The sequence below is a fragment of the Indicator indicator genome, chromosome 33 (genome assembly GCF_027791375.1).
Source record: "Indicator indicator isolate 239-I01 chromosome 33, UM_Iind_1.1, whole genome shotgun sequence".
NCBI lineage: Eukaryota > Metazoa > Chordata > Aves > Piciformes > Indicatoridae > Indicator > Indicator indicator.
In genome coordinates this window covers 3746652-3764274 of record NC_072042.1, presented here as the reverse complement: position 1 = coordinate 3764274, position 17623 = coordinate 3746652, and the positions used below count along the sequence as shown (strand labels likewise).

Here is a 17623-nt window from a genome sequence, read left to right as displayed (position 1 = left end):
TCTCTTCCTCTCCCACGTTTGTTACTCACATTCTTCCCTCTCCACACACACACACACACACATATTCATACCCATGGGTAAGAATATAAACACTGATAAACCCAAGAAATCAATGCCCAGACCACTGCAGAACTAGGAAAAGCTTTTTGGAAGCTTCAGCCACATACTGGGGATAAAAATCTGCTACCATAAGTCTGGGACCTCTTTAACAAGGGAACATTGCAAACATAAATTAGAGCTTCTTATAATGTCAAGCTAATAAATGCTCAACATTGGAGACAATCAGACACTGGGGGAAGCCACAGCTACCCTCATACTGGCTGTATGCCCTGCCACAAGATAATCCCTGCCTTCTTCTGCCCCCCCAGCTGCAGAGGTACCTCCTTGATCTGTGCTTTAAGCTACCTGCAGCAGGGCTGTGTCACAGCTCTCCCCTGAGCAGTGCTTTCAGATGGAACTCATACCACTGAGCCATGTGAGCTTCTGCAGGGACAGAGGACAGTAGTGTGAGTTTGCTTAATGCTTGGGAAAGACAAAGTTAGCATTTCATTCCAAACCAAGCATGGAATTCGTGCCCTCATTTGCCACAGAGCACCGAGAACAAAAATAAAGGGGGAATAAACAAGAGCACTGCCTGGAAGTGACTGCAGCTGGTGAATTAAGTGGCAGCACAGAAGGTACTGCAGTTTGTTAGCCTTCCTGGTGATTGCTGGCAGATTTCCAAAACAAACTGCTACTGGCAAAGAGATGAGCTACAACCTTTGGCCCCACAGAGAAACATTCAGCTCTCCAGGTACTGGAAAATGCTTTGGCTCCGACTGGTTTCCTCTGTGCTGTCCACCCTGGGCCGTTTGGCCAGAGATGTTATTACTGCAGCAGGACCTCTTTTCTTCACCTGCAGGGGAGCAGGATACATCAGAATATAGAAAACCTCCCAAAAGGTTAAACTCTGAACGAGCAGAGTATCATTTAGCATAAGAGCACATCCTGGGAACTCACAGCACACCTCTGACAGCAGTGCTCTTAACTTTGAGCCTGTAGTTTTAAATGATCTGCACTTGGCAGCACATCCCACACGCATCTTTACCTGAAGTTTTGATTTCTCCTTTGCCTCTTCACTCTTGTCTGGAGAAAGGGTATGAAAGACAAAATTCCTTGAGTTTCGAGGTGCATTTGGATTCAGATCTGACATTGCTGCTAGTTTCTGAAGGATAGCTTTGGGTCTGTTCAAGAGTGACCCATTTTTTATCTGCAAGAGAAAGAAATGCTGCATTAAACCACTCACACAAACAAGATTGCTCTTTTAGGAGGTTATTCTCACTAGCAAAGACCACTCCCTACTCAAATGTTACCACCACACAAACCAGAAGTGGTTAGAATCCAAGGTCAGCTCACCCTGCTGTGTTCTGCAGCCTGGCAGTGCCACCTACCTGGACATCACTGGCAGGTCTGAATGTTTCAAAAGGGTTGCTGGGGACCAAGGTTCTGTCCTGTACCACCACTGCTGGGCTGGCTGCCAGAGACAGAGAGGAAAATGTCAGTTTCTGAATTCACTTGATGGAACAGCAGCAAGACTGAGGGCACCCTCAGCAAGCTTGCAGATGATACCAAGCTGAGTAGTGTGGCTGATGAGAGACTGAAGGATTGGATGGGTGCCATCCAGATGAACCTGAACAGGCTGGAGAGGAGAATCTCATGAGGTTCAGTAAGGCAAAGTGTAAGGTCCTGCATCCTGCACCTAAGTCAGGGCAGCCCTCAATATCAGTCCAGGCTGCGGGATGATGAGATTCAGAGCAGCCCTGCAGAAAGGGACTTGGGGCTGCTGGTGGGTGAGAAGCTGGATGTGAGCCAGCAAGAGGTACTTGCAGCCCAGAAGGCCAATGGTAGCCTGGGCTGCACCAAAAGAAGCCAGAGATGGAGAGAGGGGATTCTGCCCCTCTGCTCTGGAGAGACCTCACCTGGAGTGCAACAGAGGGTAAATATGGGGAGAGGGGAACCTGCACCAAATTATACCACGAGCCATACAACTACAGAAGTCATTGCCAGTATTTTACCAGTCAGAGGGAAAAACCTGGCTTTGAAACAGTGTTGCACACTTGCTGTCATGTTTTTGCCACAACCAAGGAAGACTGACATTTATTTTCACTACAGTACACAGCTTCAGCTTTTCAAGTTCTGCAAGCCATGAGCTCACACTGGGGTAAGAAAAGAGACATTGGAGTTTTCTGATCTGTGGTCTGCTTCCTTTGTCTTATTTGAGTGCCCCTCAGTGTACTGGTTGCTTACCTTTCCTCTGCAGGGACTTTGCAGTTACTTTTTTTGCTAGTTTCATGAACTGGCTGTCTTCACCAATTTCTTCTTCTTCCTCTTCCTCCCCCTGCTCTTTATTTTTTTCTTTCTGTAACAGAGAAAATGGAAAAAGCTCCTATTAAGAGTGAACAGTTAAGTAGGTCAAGTCTTTTCATGATGTAAATTAATTCAGAACCATAGAATTAACATAGAATCATTAAGGTTGCAAAAGACCTCTAAGATCATCAAGTTCAACCTTCCACCCAACACCTCCATGACCACATGGCCCAAAGTGCCACATCCACAGGCTTTTTGAACACCTTTTGGGATGGTGACTCCTTGAGTAGCCTGTTCCAATGCTTGACCACTCTTCCAGTAAAGAAATTCTTTCTAACATCTATTACTCATTTTTATTTACTTCCTGCTGTAAAAGTTTATTTTTTCAGACGCTTCATCATCCTCAATCTATTAACACACAGCAGACCTATAGCATCTCATTCACCTGACCTAACATTGAAACTTCTAAAACTGGAAGTTTTGCTCCTAGAACAAGAGACTTATTCCACCCTTGAAGCTGACTTGTTTCAGAACAGTCATTTTGCCTCTCCCTTCTGAACTACCTTCTCTCTTTGTACAATGCTGGCAGAAGAGAAAAGAGCAGAATTCACAACGAAAAGCAAAGATACAGGGTTGGACTTGATGATCTTGGAGGTCTTTTCCTACCTTACTGATTCCAGGATGATTCTATGATTAATTAACAGTGGTTTTCCCAGAATTTAACTCGAGGAAGTAACATTTCCCCATCTAGCAGTGGTGTAGAGCCTGAGCATGATGCCTGTCTTACAGCTCTCACCTGCTCACGGAGCCACTGTTCTCGTTCAAAGCGCTCCTTCCTCCGTTGTGCTTCTGTCTCATCAAACTCTTCATTTTCATCCTCATTATCTGAATCTCTCTGAAACAAGTCAATCTGTGAAGCATCATCTGGACAAAGGGAAAAAAAACCAAAAACTAATTAGCTGCCAATTTTAAGAAGCATAAAATATGCAGACTAGTAGAGATTCCCAAAAACCACTCCACTAAACATGGACCTTCCCAACCCAATTTCTTTGTGAAAGCCTCCATGTTCTCCTGAAGGACCTGCTGACTGCTGTTTCATACACACACACACATACATTCTCATTTCAGTCACAGAACCACAGAGCACATCTGATTGGAAGAGATCTTGAAAATCACCCAGTCCAACCTTCAACCCAGCACTGAAAAGTCAACACGAAACCATGTCCCTAAATGCCATGTCCCAAGCACCAGGCCCTTCAGCTCCATCTGTTAACTCTGGATCAGAAAGGCACCTATGTTTTTCCATCTGAATCTCCTTGTTCTGCCAGGGCCATCACTATGCAGGTCACCATCAATGAGGTATCTCTCCTGGTACAAGCGTAACTGTCTCTTGTCATCATCCAGCATGGCCTTCCTGTCAACACAGGAGACATGGAAGAGGTTAGTCCAGATGAGATCCAAGAGCCAGGACTTCACACACACACACACACACAAAAATCAATACTAATATTGTCACTGACATGTGGAATCTCTGTATTTGATTTCCTAATTCTGCTTCAGTGGGGAGCTCCTCATCAATCATCTCTTCCTCATATTCATTCAGGTCTTCACCATCGTATTCATCCCCGCTCCCCACATCACTCCCTGACAGCTCTGCCTCATCTTCCATGAAATCCTGTAGTTTTCTAGAAAAGAATGGTAAAATAGGTCAGTTTGGTAGACCAATAATCATCAGACAGATCTTCTGAGAGCAAGGTTTAGCTTTTGACATAAGATCGACCCCCGTCCCGCAGGAGAAATCACAACACCTCTTCAGGGTGGGAAAGACTACAACTAAAGCTCTTGCACGTTTCCATGCACAGCCTGCCAACACACAGCACCTCAAATTGTTGTCCCTCACATTTAGTCACCTACCAAATGTGATGGCAGTAACTGCCAACTAGATGTTTTACTTACTAGAGCAAAGACCTTAAGATATGAGGCATGACAGCAACACTCCTGCGTTTCCTCTTGCGAGACCCCACCTTGAATACTGCCTCCAGCTGTGGTGTCCCCAGCATAAGAAGGACACAGAGCTGTTGGGTAAATCCAGGAAAGGGCCACAAAGATGATCCAAGGGCTGGAGAACCCTGGAGGACAGGCTGAAAGAGCTGGAGTTGCTCAGCCTGGAGAAGATTCCAGGGGGACTTTAGAGCTGCCTTCCAGTACCTGAAGGGATCCTACAGGAAGGCTGCAGACACCTTTTTGTAAGGGTGTCTAGCAACAACACAAGGGGGAATGCTTTGAAGCTGAGGGAGAGCAGGGTTAGACTGGAGCTTAGGAAGAAGTTCTTCAGCATCAGGGTGGTGAAACTCTGGAGTAGGCTGCCCAGGGAGGTTGTGGATGCCTCCTCCCTGGGGGTGTTCAGGTTGGATGAGGCTTAGAGCAGCCAAGTGTAGTTGAGAGCTGTCCCTGCTCCTGGCAGGGAGGTTGGAGCAGATGATCTCTGAGGTCCCTTCTAACCTAAGCCATTCTATGATTATTTTATTGAGAAAGATTTTATATTTCTTCCATTGTGGCCTTTTGATTTTCATCTACAATGAAAATTAGACTGGAAAACCTTTAGAACCCACCAGTGACTTTGTTAAACTCATGCAAGGTGACAGCAGCAAAGTAAAAACCCAGCCAGCACCATACAAACATTAGCTACTGATGCTGGGGATGGATTAACTAGAGACTTCTTTTTATAGTGCTATTCATACTCTGTCAATTAAGATACAAATAAAAGATGTATTTACAGTTTTTTCTTCACTCCCTGTCTATGTTCCAGCAGTTGTTGTTGTTCTTCATCACTCGTTTCTGCTTCTCCAGCATCACTGTCTCCACTTTTTTCATCCTGTCAACAAGGAAGTTTTCAGAAATGAAAGAATTTCTGGAAGCCTCTTCCAAGTCTTCAATCAAACACAGACTTAAGAGCACAAATTCTTCAGAGGATTTGCTCTGCTAAGATGTTTTATCCTGTGTATCACAGCCTTAAGGAAACATCTTAAATGATCTAAACACTACTCTTAAAAATGTTTCAGGAGATTGTTCTGGAAGTCACAGTATTTTACACTGATGCATTAAAAAAAATAAGTAGACAAAAGGAGTTCTCTTAGGCAGGATGCTGCTGCAGTTGCTTGTACCTCTTCACTATCAAAGGCATTGTCATCTGCTACAAGCTGGAAATCACCAAGTTCTTCTTGCTCTTCCTCCTCCTCATCTTCCTCTTCCCTAGGGGAAAGCAAATCAAAGAGATGCAAGTTTTCATTTCAGCTCCAAGGATGGCTTTGTTTCAAGGCAAGATTTAAACCATGCTGAGAGCTGGTCTCAGGTAAACCTGTGAGTGTTCCAAGAGCTGCAGTCTCTCAACAGCATTTAACTTTAAATGCCCCAAATCCCCACCAGCATTGATGTTTTAAGACCTCAGCTCTTCACTCTCAGGAGCAACGGGACAAGTATTAAATCCTGAGTTCGTTTCCCTCTAGAATTCCTTTTGGATCCTCCTAACATTCCCATTGTTAAGCCTCATTATCCTTTGGTCAGGTAGCCATAGACCTTCCCAGTTTAACCAATGGAGAAAACGCAAGGACTAACGTTTGATTTTGGTTCCTGTACTTCAGTATCAACCCAAAACAGAACCCAGAAGTCCCACATTTTAACCATCTGTTCTCAGTCTGGTGGAAGTTCTTCAACACTTCTTTCACTATCAGTGAAAGACTAAAGATTTCCCTGCACAGCAGCTGTGGAAACAGAACATGCTGCTGATTCAGGGGATGATTGCTGAGCCACCAGCAATATTTCATCTCCAAACCAGACCACGCTTGCTTACAGCATTCTGAATTGGTGTGGAACAAGAAAACACAAAGAGTGGAGTGAGACAAGCTCCACTATGAAGTTTTGTACATTTTAGGAAGACCAATGCTAACCTGTCTGTGGGAAAGGAGCCTGAACACAGTGCCAGAGCTTCTGCCATTGGATCTTCTACGTCACTGTCCTTTTCTGCCTTGGAAAATACTGAAGATGCCCACGTTGGAGAACCTGCTACAAAAAAATAATGAGATGGCAGCTTAGGCAGATACATTTCTGCTCATTTTCAACTGTCAGAGAGCATTCTAGAAATGATGCAGCATGCTCCCACAGAGGTGATAAATTGTTAGAGCCCTCAGAAGTCCCAAAGCTCCACATTCTGCATTAGTGCCTAAAAGTAAAAAGCACCTTGACACAGCTTATCAATCAAGTGACCAGCAAAGGTGAAAAGGGAATTCAGGACATACTCTGGGACACAAATTTTCCTGAACAAAGGTTGAGCAGCTCTTCCATGTTCTGCTTCTTGTTGCTGTTGGCATTTGGCTCATGTTCAGCCTGGCTGCTAAACTGCCCAGAGCACAAGTCCAGTAACTCATCCATGTTGGCATCCATCGCGTTCTCATCCATACTGGCCAGAGTCAGCTGGTGCTTGGAGGCCTGGTATTTATTCCTGTGTTGGCCAACATTCAAGAACCTAAAAGAAAAAGTCTGTAGTTAAAAAAGTCTTGCTGGTTTTAGGGTTCTCTTTCTGTATAGAGGGCACAAAACACCATCCTTTACACCTCTTACTTACCCATCTGCGTCAAGCAGCTGGCTCTGAGTGTCATCTTCCAAAGAAAATTGGAACTGTGACTCACCAGCCCCTGGAAATAAGCTCTTGGGCTCAGGAGAGGCATTATACAGATCCTGGGAATCTTCTATGGGAAGAGAGGGCTCAGATGCCTTTCCTGAGCTCTAGTCAAGGGAATAGAAAAATACACAAGTTATTTATTTTACAAGCCTGGAACTCAAAAGCTAGAAGGGGGATAAAACATTTCAGCTATTTGAAAGGATCACCAGCACACAGGAGTTGTGTCCACACTGCTCTGTAAATCACATGGAATGCAGCCTGTGTAAGTACACTACAAAATACTATGTACATATTTCAGGCATAGAAACCAGAGCACAGTATCTGGTTTTATAGTATCTCTATTTTTCTTTGATGATTCAGAATGTAAGTTTTTCTAACACCATTTTTACCCATTCCAATGTGGACACTTTTCAAACTCCAGGGACAGCTGGCTTTCCTACAGTCCTACTCCTATAAATGTGTTTGCCTAGATACCACCTCCTGCTAGTATTTGATGGATCTTACAGGCAACATAAAATGGATTTATTCACTACCTTAATACTCGCTATCTTAATACTAGGAACAGGACTGAGAACTTTACCTTGGAAGCAGAGCTGATAAAACTTGTTTTGAAAAAACCTGGGGAAGGTGACCTGAAACCTCCTGCTGCAGATAAGAAGTTCCCTCCTCGGGACAATTGTTTGTTACAGGGTTGGTAGGAGGGGATCATGGAGCCTATTAGCTCAAAGCTGCTGTTATGGCTGTTCTCTTTTCCTAGTGTTGGTAGAGAGAAGGAATCATCATCCTCTGGAAAAGAAAAAAAAAAAAAGAAATTAAATACAGTGCTTAATACCTTCTTTGTTTTTCCGATCCAGTAAAATCTCAAGATACTGTTTTGCAGCACTTGCTAAAAATTCGTTATTTTGTGCTCCTGTTGGATCTCTTTCTTCAGAAAGAGAATCACATTAATTGTTTTGGTCAGAAAATACCTCTAAGATCACTGAGCCCAACCATTCTCTAACTCTACCACAGCTGGTGCTTAACCCATGTCACTCAGCACTACAGCTCTGCCCCTTTTAAACACCTCCTGGGATGGGGATTCAACTCCCTCACTGGGGAGCCATTTCCAGTGGTTGAGAAGCCTTTCAGGGAAGAAATTATGCACACTGCACTTTTTAACTGAATTTTATCTTACTGATTTCTGACTCTTTCTATGCTGCTTCTTCTTCAAAAATTATTTTCCTCTATTTTTTTCAAGCCCTCCCATTTTTTTTTTCATCAGTCTGAACTTTCATAATCATCCTATATAGACATACAGGTGGTAAAAACAACAAAAACATCAAATACCAAACTGGCCCTTTCTGGCTCTTTCTATGCTGCTTCTTCTTCAAAAATTATTTTCCTCTATTTTTTTCAAGCCCTCCTGCTTTTCTTTTTTTTTTCCTCATCAGTCTAAACTTTCATAATCATCCTATATAAACATACAGGTGGTAAAATAACAAAAATATCAAATACCAAACTCAAATAGAGACTTTTAAGTGTGCCATGTTAAAAAAAAAAAACCAAACCAATAGCTACCATAATAGTTCTAACTTTACCTAACTTGGCAGGTCCTTTGTCTGCAGCTTCTTCCAGTTCAAGCTTCTCATCAGGAAGAGAATATCTGCAATGCATGAAATAAAATGTATTTATTTATTTATCAGTACACACAAGATGAGTTGTTATTGTCTGTCAAACTTCCTTGCAAAAACAAGGTAACACCAAAAAAACCCTCACCTAGTGCACTTGAGGAAGCAGATTATTCCACTAAACCACCACAAAGAAAATGTGATATCTATAAATATCCATAAATATATATGAATACATATAAAGAAAATACATATGGATGCAGATATGACTACTGGAACAAGAGAAGAAAAAATAAGAAGTACTTTAATTGGTCTCATCTACATATGTTGATCACATTGAAAGCTGCTCAGGCACCATTTTTAAGGCTTGGTTTATTTACCCCATTTTTGAGGAGCTGTCCTTAAAAAGCATCAGTGTGGACTCCATGGAAGGTGGTTTGGGAACAGAATCGCAGTGCACAGATTTCTCCAGCTTATCTCCATCAACTGATTCTTTGTCAGTTTCTTTTTCTCCATCTTCAATATGTTTCTCCTCTAGGTCTTCATTATCTTCCTCTGCTTCACCAAGCAGAAATTCCACATTCTATAAGACACCCCCAAACCCAGCAGAAACGTGGTGATTATTGCCTTCATCTGAGAACTTCCTTCCATAATTTGCAAGAAAAGAGCTTCATCCTCTGTGTATTAAAATGAGTGACACCCACAGCTCCTACTCCACTCAGACAACTGGCACAAAGGTGCCTGGCACAGCTAAACTCTTCTGATCCCTTTTGAAAAGGAAAGGTCATGGCAAACCCTACCCCAGACTGTGCAGGTGACTCAGTCTTGTCCCTGCTAGCAACAAGCTGAGGATACAGAGCAAGAGAAAATGGCACCAGGATCTTCTATACACTTACTTACATTTGAGTTTAATATGCTTAGACGAATAAAAGGAAGTAGGAATAAGTTGTTTTAGGCAACCCAAACCCTCAAGCTGCTAACTGCAGGAAGTTTTTAGCATTTAGGAAGAATTGTTGGCAATTTCCCTGACGTTAAACAGGGCACAAAAGCCTCATTTCATCGGAGAGAGGCAGCAGAACGGAGAAGCTGACTAGGTTATGCACAGATGTTGCACACAGACCTCCTGATTGGTTTCTTCCTCAGACTCAGACTCAGACTCATCTGTCATCTCCTCCTCCTCCTCTTCCTCCTCCAGCATCTCCTCATTATCCAGTCTGAACAGCGCTTGCCGCTTTTGGCGCTCCTCGGTCCGGCGGAGCTTCATGGCCTCCTGGAGTTTAGCCTTCAGCACCTGCAGCTTCTCACCTGGACAGAAAGGAAATGCATGAGACGTTCTACAGAGTCCTTAACCTCAGTGCCTTTGAGCTTCCAATCTAATGTAACCACACACCTCAACAGGGAATTAAAAATTCCCTTGTTTTCACGTTTGGATGAATCAGCTGCTGGCTAGAAGGGTTGGGGCAGCGAGTTTCCATGAGCCCAGTTTTAGAGAGACAACACAAACTCATGGATTACCAAGATTCCTTGTTGTCCACCAATGCCACCACTGCAGCACTCAGAGTGAGAACAGGGTCTGGCTCACCACTGGATCTTTTGGGAGCAAGAGTAGCCAATTGTCACAGGCAGATGAAATGGTGAAGAGCAGCTACAAATACAACCAGAGAATCACTTTGGTTGGAAAAGACATCTAAGAGCACTGAGTCCAACCATCAGCTTACCACCATGGCCATTAAACCATGTCCCACATGCCAGACAACAGCAGTACAAGGAGAAGCAGCCTGAAACTAGGGACTGAAGCAAAGAAGAGCTGGAGAATCACAACATGCACTCAGAATCAGAGTAGATATCATATTAATAAGTCCTTGATTGATGAACCTTAACGATGTGCTGGCTCAAACTGCATTATCTAGTAGAGCTCTGGGAGGCACAATTGTCTACTTCACGTTCACCCAAATCTACTCAGCATCTAAGCCAACCTACCAGCACCTAAACCAACCAGAGATCTGACTGAGGCTGTTCTACACTGGCCACTGCCATCTGAGAGGTCTTTCAAGACTCTCTTTTAAAACAAGGATTTCCATTAGGGGATATTAATCGCACAGATGAAGATCTCTTCAGCTGTCTTTCACAGGAGGAATAGGGAAGGAGAGACATAAAAGACCAAAGTGTTTTCCATCCAACCATCATCACTCATCCTCCCAAACCAACCTGGCTTTGTGTGAACTGCTTCCTCCAGGCTCTCTGCAGCCAGCACTGCTGGGACCACATCTAACTTCAGCTCCTCCTTCCCCTCAGGTGTAGTCTCCTTACGGATAATGTTCATGTTTATGGTCCGTTCAGCTTTGGATTTCGATGCTCCAAGAGAGTGCCTCAGGAAACGTGCTTTCAAGGCTTCTATTTCTTTAAAAACATATAAATGACATTTCAAAACACAGACCACATTAATCTGACAGCATTTAAAAGCACCAAGTGTATCAAGAGTAGGTCTTGAGCATCATTTTTTCAAAGGAATCCTAGAGTGGTTTAGGTTGGAAAGAACCTCAGAGATCATCTACTCCAACCTCCCCGCCATGGGCAGGGACACCTCTCAACTGGACTCAACTGCTCAAGGCCTCATCCAACCTGTTGAACACCTCCCTGGGCAACCAATTCCAGAGTCTCATCACCCTCATACTGAAGAACTTCTTCCTAAGATCCAGTCTAAACCTCCTCTCCCTCAGCTTAAAACCAGTAGCACCAGCCTGCCTGATCTATGGCCTGAACATGACTCTCAGAGATCTTCCAGTTACCTGGGCAGGTATGAGAGGGTTACAACAATAAAAGCAATACCTGTACTTGATTCAGATTCATCGAGGTTTATAAAGGACTCATTGCCAGAGCAGATTCTTGGCTTGATGGACAGGTCCACTCCCAGCTCACGGAGTTTATCCAGCTTGGACTTCCTCACTTTCTCAGGCTGTGCTGCCAAACCAGGCCCTGCTTGTTGATGGCTTTTCTCACACTGTGAGCTTGGTCTTGTTTCTCCCCTTTGCTCAAGGGCATCTCCTCCAACTGCAAGAGGGATTTCCTTCTCTTTTTGTTCACCACCCTCAGTGCTTAGTAGGTTAGAGTTGTGTTGTTCTTCTGTGCCATTGTCAGCTGTCACACTGCTAACTGTGTGAGAATCATCACTGTCCTGCCTGGGCTTTTCAGCACAGGCTTCTGTCAAGTTCTCTCCATCAGCAAGATGTTTGTTCACAGTAGGATCAGCATCTCTGTCAAGGCTTGTTTCTGGTTCAGTAGCTGCTGGTTGATCACCTCTTAGCCCATCTTTGGAACCTGTGCTAGAGTTCTTAGTGTTTGCAGAATCTTCATTTAGGGACAGCTGATATTTAGTAGACCTAGGAAAGGCAGAAATGTTATCCCCCTTGGCTTCTGTGAGAGGGGAAAAAAGGTTGAGAACAAACCAAGAGAGAAAGAAATCACTTTCTAGTTATTGTCATCAATGTGTAGGGAGAGGTGAAGGACACAAGACTGGAAAACTTCTTTTTGAGGAGATAAAGAATCTGTATTAGTTACATTATCAGAGTATTCCTGAGAGATTTTATGACCACAAATCACTCGAAAGAAGAAACAGTCCAAGTGAAATGTTGGAGTCCAGTCTAAACCTTTAAAGGTTGGCCTTGATGAACATGGAGGTCTTTTCCAACCTTAATTCTGTAATTCTAAACCACATTAAAGTAACTCGGCATAAAGCTGTTACTTTATCTGGAGTATCTACTAGGTCCTGATTACTTCAGGACTGTGTTAAGAGCACAGCCTTGGATTGTGTTAACAGTGACATACTCCTAGTTTCCAAGTGTTCATAGAATAAAAGAAGCCTAAGAAAGCTGGCTTTTTTAAACTTTCCACTGAAATAACAGCTAAAATTAAATCAGCAAAACAGTTGTGACTGTACACAGAGCAGGTGTGTACATCACCCAACACCTACAGCATGCAAAAGTCTTGTTGTCCTGACAAGCAAACCTGGGATGTCCTCAAAACTGATATGAAAATAACATGAGGAAGGTTGAAGTCTTACTTCAGCAATGCCATGGCATTTCCTTGACACACTGGTCGAGGTCTGCTCTTGTAGAAGTCATGAATGCTTTTGGCCTCAGGCATGTGATATGGGAGAGACACAGAGGATTCTACAGAGAGAGGAGGGGACAGAAAATTCAACACATCAACCAAGGCAATTATTGGAGATCTCTAAAATTTAAAGAAGCTTCATGCAAGTATTTGGCAGCAAAGACATCCAAGTAGGCACAAACAGCACAGATTAAATGGAATGCAGCAAACACTGCTGTTTGGGAAAGAGTCCCAACAGCCTTGAAGACCAAATTGGCAACACCTCTGTTGGGCTCATTAAGAAATTAGCTGTGATGTTAATATCAGAACCAGTTCCCAGCTTATCACACACCTACCCAAATCCGTACAGACTGCACTATCTTTACACAACAAATTTACAGGTTCTAGTGTTTGCACAAGGATTTCTTTTTCCCACTCATTACAAAGATATTTTTAAACAGGTTCCTCGAGAGAAATGGTCTTGCACCCTTCAATTCTAAGGGGACAGAAGGCCCTAAGCTTTAAGGTACATTCTTTCCATTTCTCCCCTGGACTTCTAAATAGTTGATACCCCTCTACATACAAAGAATTGAAGTTTTACCTCTAATAAGTCGTTGGGTTTCACTATGGAGTTGTTTAATGGCTTCTTTACTTAACTTTGCTGCCTTCCGCTCCTTAAGGAAAGATAAGACAGAATTCTGAGCTCAGAAAACAAAACATGGGATTTCAGATACACTTTCTAAACAGTGTATTTTCCCCTCTCCAACAGAAAGGAATCAGAATGAAGCAGCCAGTTAAAAAAAAAATATTAAAAATGGAAAATAAAAAGCATTGGGAAGCGTGCAGACAAAACCCATGTAAATCACTGCAACAAATAGAGAGCTTTTAAAAAGAAGAATACTTCACCTTCCTCTTTGGTTCTTTTAATACAGGATCCTCACTCTCATCATCAAATACATGTTTGTAGCCTTCACCCTCAGAAAAACACTCTTTCTTCTACAGTGCATAAAAAAAAAAAAGATTAATGTATTTAGTTGTATATACACAGGGCAAAGAAGTCAAAAGCAAAAAGTAATTGTACAGAATCATCACTGGCCAAGCAAACCCAGCAAATGTGCTCAGAAACCAACACAATTACACTTCTGGAAATCTACACTTCTGGTAGATTTCCAAAGTTCTTAGTACAGCATTAACTCTGTAACACTGCAGGACAACATCCCTCCACCTTTAAGAACAAAAAGCAGAGGATTATCCTCTCCTCTGTCATAGCAGTAGGAGTCCACCACTGTCAAAAAGTGTTTTAGTACCTGCTCAGGTATGTTACCCCCTACTGATAGCCTTGTAGCACTCTCAGATGTTACCTTATACTTTTGAATTTTGTTTTTCACGGCTGCTCGGATTGATTCTATTGACTCTTCATCCTCTGGAGCACAACCATTTTCCTCTTCTAAGCCATTATCAAAAAGTTCTTTGTCATCAAGAAGACATCCACTGTCATTAAAAGGATACCTCTCACCACCATCTACCTGCTGGCCACAAGAATAAAGTATTTGTGTCACTCATTTCAGAAGGCCCTGCTCGCTCAGTTCTTTGGTGTTAAGATTACTGTCAAAAGGTTATGATGAAAGAAGTCAGAAAAAGTACAAATGATCTTCACTCTAGAATCAGAATCCCAGCATGGTGAGGGTGGAAGGGACCTCTGGAGATCATCCAGTCCAACCCCCTTGCTCTAGCAGGGCATCCCCAGCAGCTTGCCCAGGATCACAATGTTCAGGTGGGTTTGGAATCTCTGCAGAAAAGGAGACTCCACAACCTCTCTGAGCAGTCTGGTGCAGGGCTCCAGCACCCTCACAGGAAGGAATTTTTCCCTCATGCTTAGGCAGAACCTCTTGGGTTCCAGTCTGTGCCCTTTTTCCCTTGTCCTGTCACTGGGCACCACTGAAAAGAGTCTGACCCCATCCTGTTGCCCCCCACCCTGCAGCTCTTGCTGAGCATTGATCAGATTCCCTCTCAGGCTGCTCTCCTCCAGGCTAAACAGTCTCATAGCCCAAAGCTTCCTCCAAGCCCAGCAGAACAAGACAGGGAAAAGCTGAAACGCCAACCAAAGCTGTTTGTGCAGGTAACAAACCCCCAATGAACTCAAAGAACTTCTGCATTAAACCATCAAGCCTTAGGGTTTGTAGTTTCTTTCCAGATGAAACTGGTGTTCCATGGATCCCTGTGGATCCCACACAGGTAGCTGGAACATGGACACCAGCAATGCTGAAGCACTAAACACAATAATCAGATGCTGTAACAAATTTAAATTAGTTGAGAAAACATCTACCTCTGCTTTAGGCTTCTTTTCTTTCTTCAGCTTTTTAAGGGACTCAACTCTTCTCTCCTTCTCTTTCCTTCTTGATTTTCCTACAGCTTTTTTTGCTGTCTCTTCTTCAGCATAACGTTTATGTTTTCTGTACTTTTTCCCAGGTTTCAGTGGTCTCTCCTTTTCCAGCTCACCCTCAGGCAAGTCAAATTTCCTGGTTTCAAGGTTTTCAATCTGCAGTTGGTCACCAGTGTCACTCTCATCACTGTCTAGCAGACCTTGGCGAATCCGATGAGATTTCTTGCTCCTCTGGGGAGAAAAGTTCCCTTTTTCCTCTCCATTTTCCTTATCTCCATCAGGAGTATCATTCTGCACAAAAGAGTCATCATCCTCTCCCTCTTCACTCTCACTGTCCTGAAGCACCTTCTTGCTTTTTGCTTTTTTACATATAAAAATCTCTTCCTCTGAATCTGACAAAATATGTTAAGACAAAAAAAAAAAATGGGATGCAGACTATGAAAAATCCCACAAGATAATTAGCAACCAAGCAGCTAAACATAAAATCCCCTGTTATACCTCACAGGTGTCAACACCTACAACAAATCACCTTTAATTCATTTGCAAAACCCACTTCTCCCTAGTACAGTTTAGAACTGACCCAAACTGTTATAGCTTAACCTTAATAAAACAAAGCTGAAAATCCTTCATTGAGAGATTAGTGACTTGCCTTAAAACAGTAATAAATCCTACAATAAGTAGATAAATAAGCAAACACTCATAAAAAGAAAGGAAATAAGCAATTTAGACACTCACATCCCACTTACTATTTCTCTTTCTGCACCTCTATAGCTACTTTTCAGATTTACATTTTGTCTCTCCATATTCTGACCCACAAAAAAAAAAAAGGCAGTTTTGAGTCTACGACAACTCCCAGTAAACATACTTGTAAAACAAAAACTGCACCATTGCAGGCAACAAGCACCAAGCCCAATCCATGGCAAGAGTACAGACCTCTGTCATCCAGAGATGCCATCTCCTTGCTGAAGGGAGCTGGAGAGGTTATTTCACAGCTGCCCTGTCCGCTGTCAGTGTCACTCTCAAGGGTTTTCTGCAAGTCTGAATTTGAATCTTCTAAAGGAAGCTACAAAGCAAAAGAAAAGTTTCCTTATTACAGTAAATGCCATTCATGTGTTAATGACTCTTGGTGTCCAACTCTACTCCAAAACCCTGGTTAACCCCTTACACAATTATATTGAAATACAACATCAGCATTACATTTTAAGAATTAGTATTTACACGAAGGGAGATTACACTTTGGCAGGTTTTGTTAGTATTTAAAAGGGAGCTTGTGCACAGCAGTAAGACATTGGACACACAGGCTGACCTTCACCAAACGAAAATACTAATGACAAACATTGTTCTCCTACATCTGCATTACACCTAAATTAATTAAATAGGGACCAGCAGATCCCCGTGAGGATTCTTTACACGGGCTCCTCCAAGCCAAGAGAAAGTGACCTCAAGTTGCATCAGGGGAGGTTTAGATGGGACATTAGAAGAAACTTTTTCCAAACGGCCTCCCAGGGAGGTGGTTGAATCCCTCATCCCTGAAGCTATTTAAAGTATGCAGAGATGTGGTGCTGAGGGACGCGGGGCGGCAGCGGATTTGGTAGAGTTACGTAACCACCACGACAGAAACGGTTCTGGGATTCTCCGACTAGGTGCCCACTCCCGGTGCCCGGTCACGCTACAACAGAAGGGCCTCTCGTGTGTTCCAGAATCCCTATCACGGCTGATACCCCCCCAGAAACAGATTTGGAGTACACAGACGCTCACAAAAGACAGGCACAGGGACCTGCCCCGGGACACAGCATCCCCCCCGAACCCGGCAGGCACCGCGCCAGACGGCGCCTTCCCGGCGTGCGAGGCCGGTCCCCACTCCCCCCAGCATGCACCACGCCCACGGGGATAGGCCGAGCGCGGCCTTCCCGGCAGGCAGCGCGGACAGCAAGGCGGAAGAGAGAACCACCGACTGTGCTGGGAAGTGTAGTCTGCGCAGACCGGAGCGAACCCGGGGACGGCGTGAAGCCGTCAGAGGTGAAGGGCAGCCGACGAGGCGCCCCTATCGCCGTCCATCACCGTCGCTAATGCCATTACTGCCGCCATCTCGCTCGCTGCCCCTTGCTAACCCTCCCCGGCCTTCCACCGCGCTACCGCCAGAGGAGCCCCAAAAATGCAGGCAGGCCGCAGACTGCCATCACCGCCAGCCGTTTGTGCAGAGCGGAACAGCAGGACTCACTTCAGCGGGGGCTTCCGCTGCGGCCGCCATGGCCCCGTCTCGTTGCCGCTCCAGCGCTCCCGCCGCGTAGAAAACCGCTTCGAGACTTCGCGCGCTGCCCCAGCCCCGCCCAACCCCGTAGACAGCCAACGGCTTGCCCAGGGCTGCCCCGGAGGCCCAGCCCCCACGTCCTTACTGGGAGGCTCTTTTGGGCGTAGCCCCGCCCTCACCGCCTGGTCCAATCAGCCCTCACGCTTCGAAGCGGTGCGCCCGCCCCGTTAGGCCGCCCCGTGTCGCGCTCCTGGCGGTTAGGGCGAGGC

At 44.3% G+C, this 17623-nt stretch overlaps 1 protein-coding gene across 1 annotated transcript; it reads right to left on the bottom strand.

The window, feature by feature from the left end:
- Positions 1-781: 781 nt before the first annotated feature.
- CLSPN (claspin) lies at positions 782-17191 on the bottom strand. Its single transcript, XM_054395189.1, has 26 exons — positions 17183-17191; positions 16927-17076; positions 16037-16166; positions 15047-15495; positions 14082-14249; positions 13627-13716; positions 13322-13394; positions 12692-12800; positions 11461-12011; positions 10840-11031; positions 9752-9936; positions 9012-9214; positions 8602-8666; positions 7605-7810; positions 6968-7128; positions 6642-6868; positions 6294-6408; positions 5511-5598; positions 5124-5221; positions 3867-4031; positions 3639-3760; positions 3143-3270; positions 2287-2398; positions 1431-1513; positions 1088-1249; positions 782-895 (listed from the first exon to the last, which is right to left on the bottom strand). Exons 1-26 carry the CDS (start codon positions 17189-17191, stop codon positions 782-784), a joined length of 4155 nt encoding a protein of 1384 aa, XP_054251164.1.
- Positions 17192-17623: the final 432 nt, after the last annotated feature.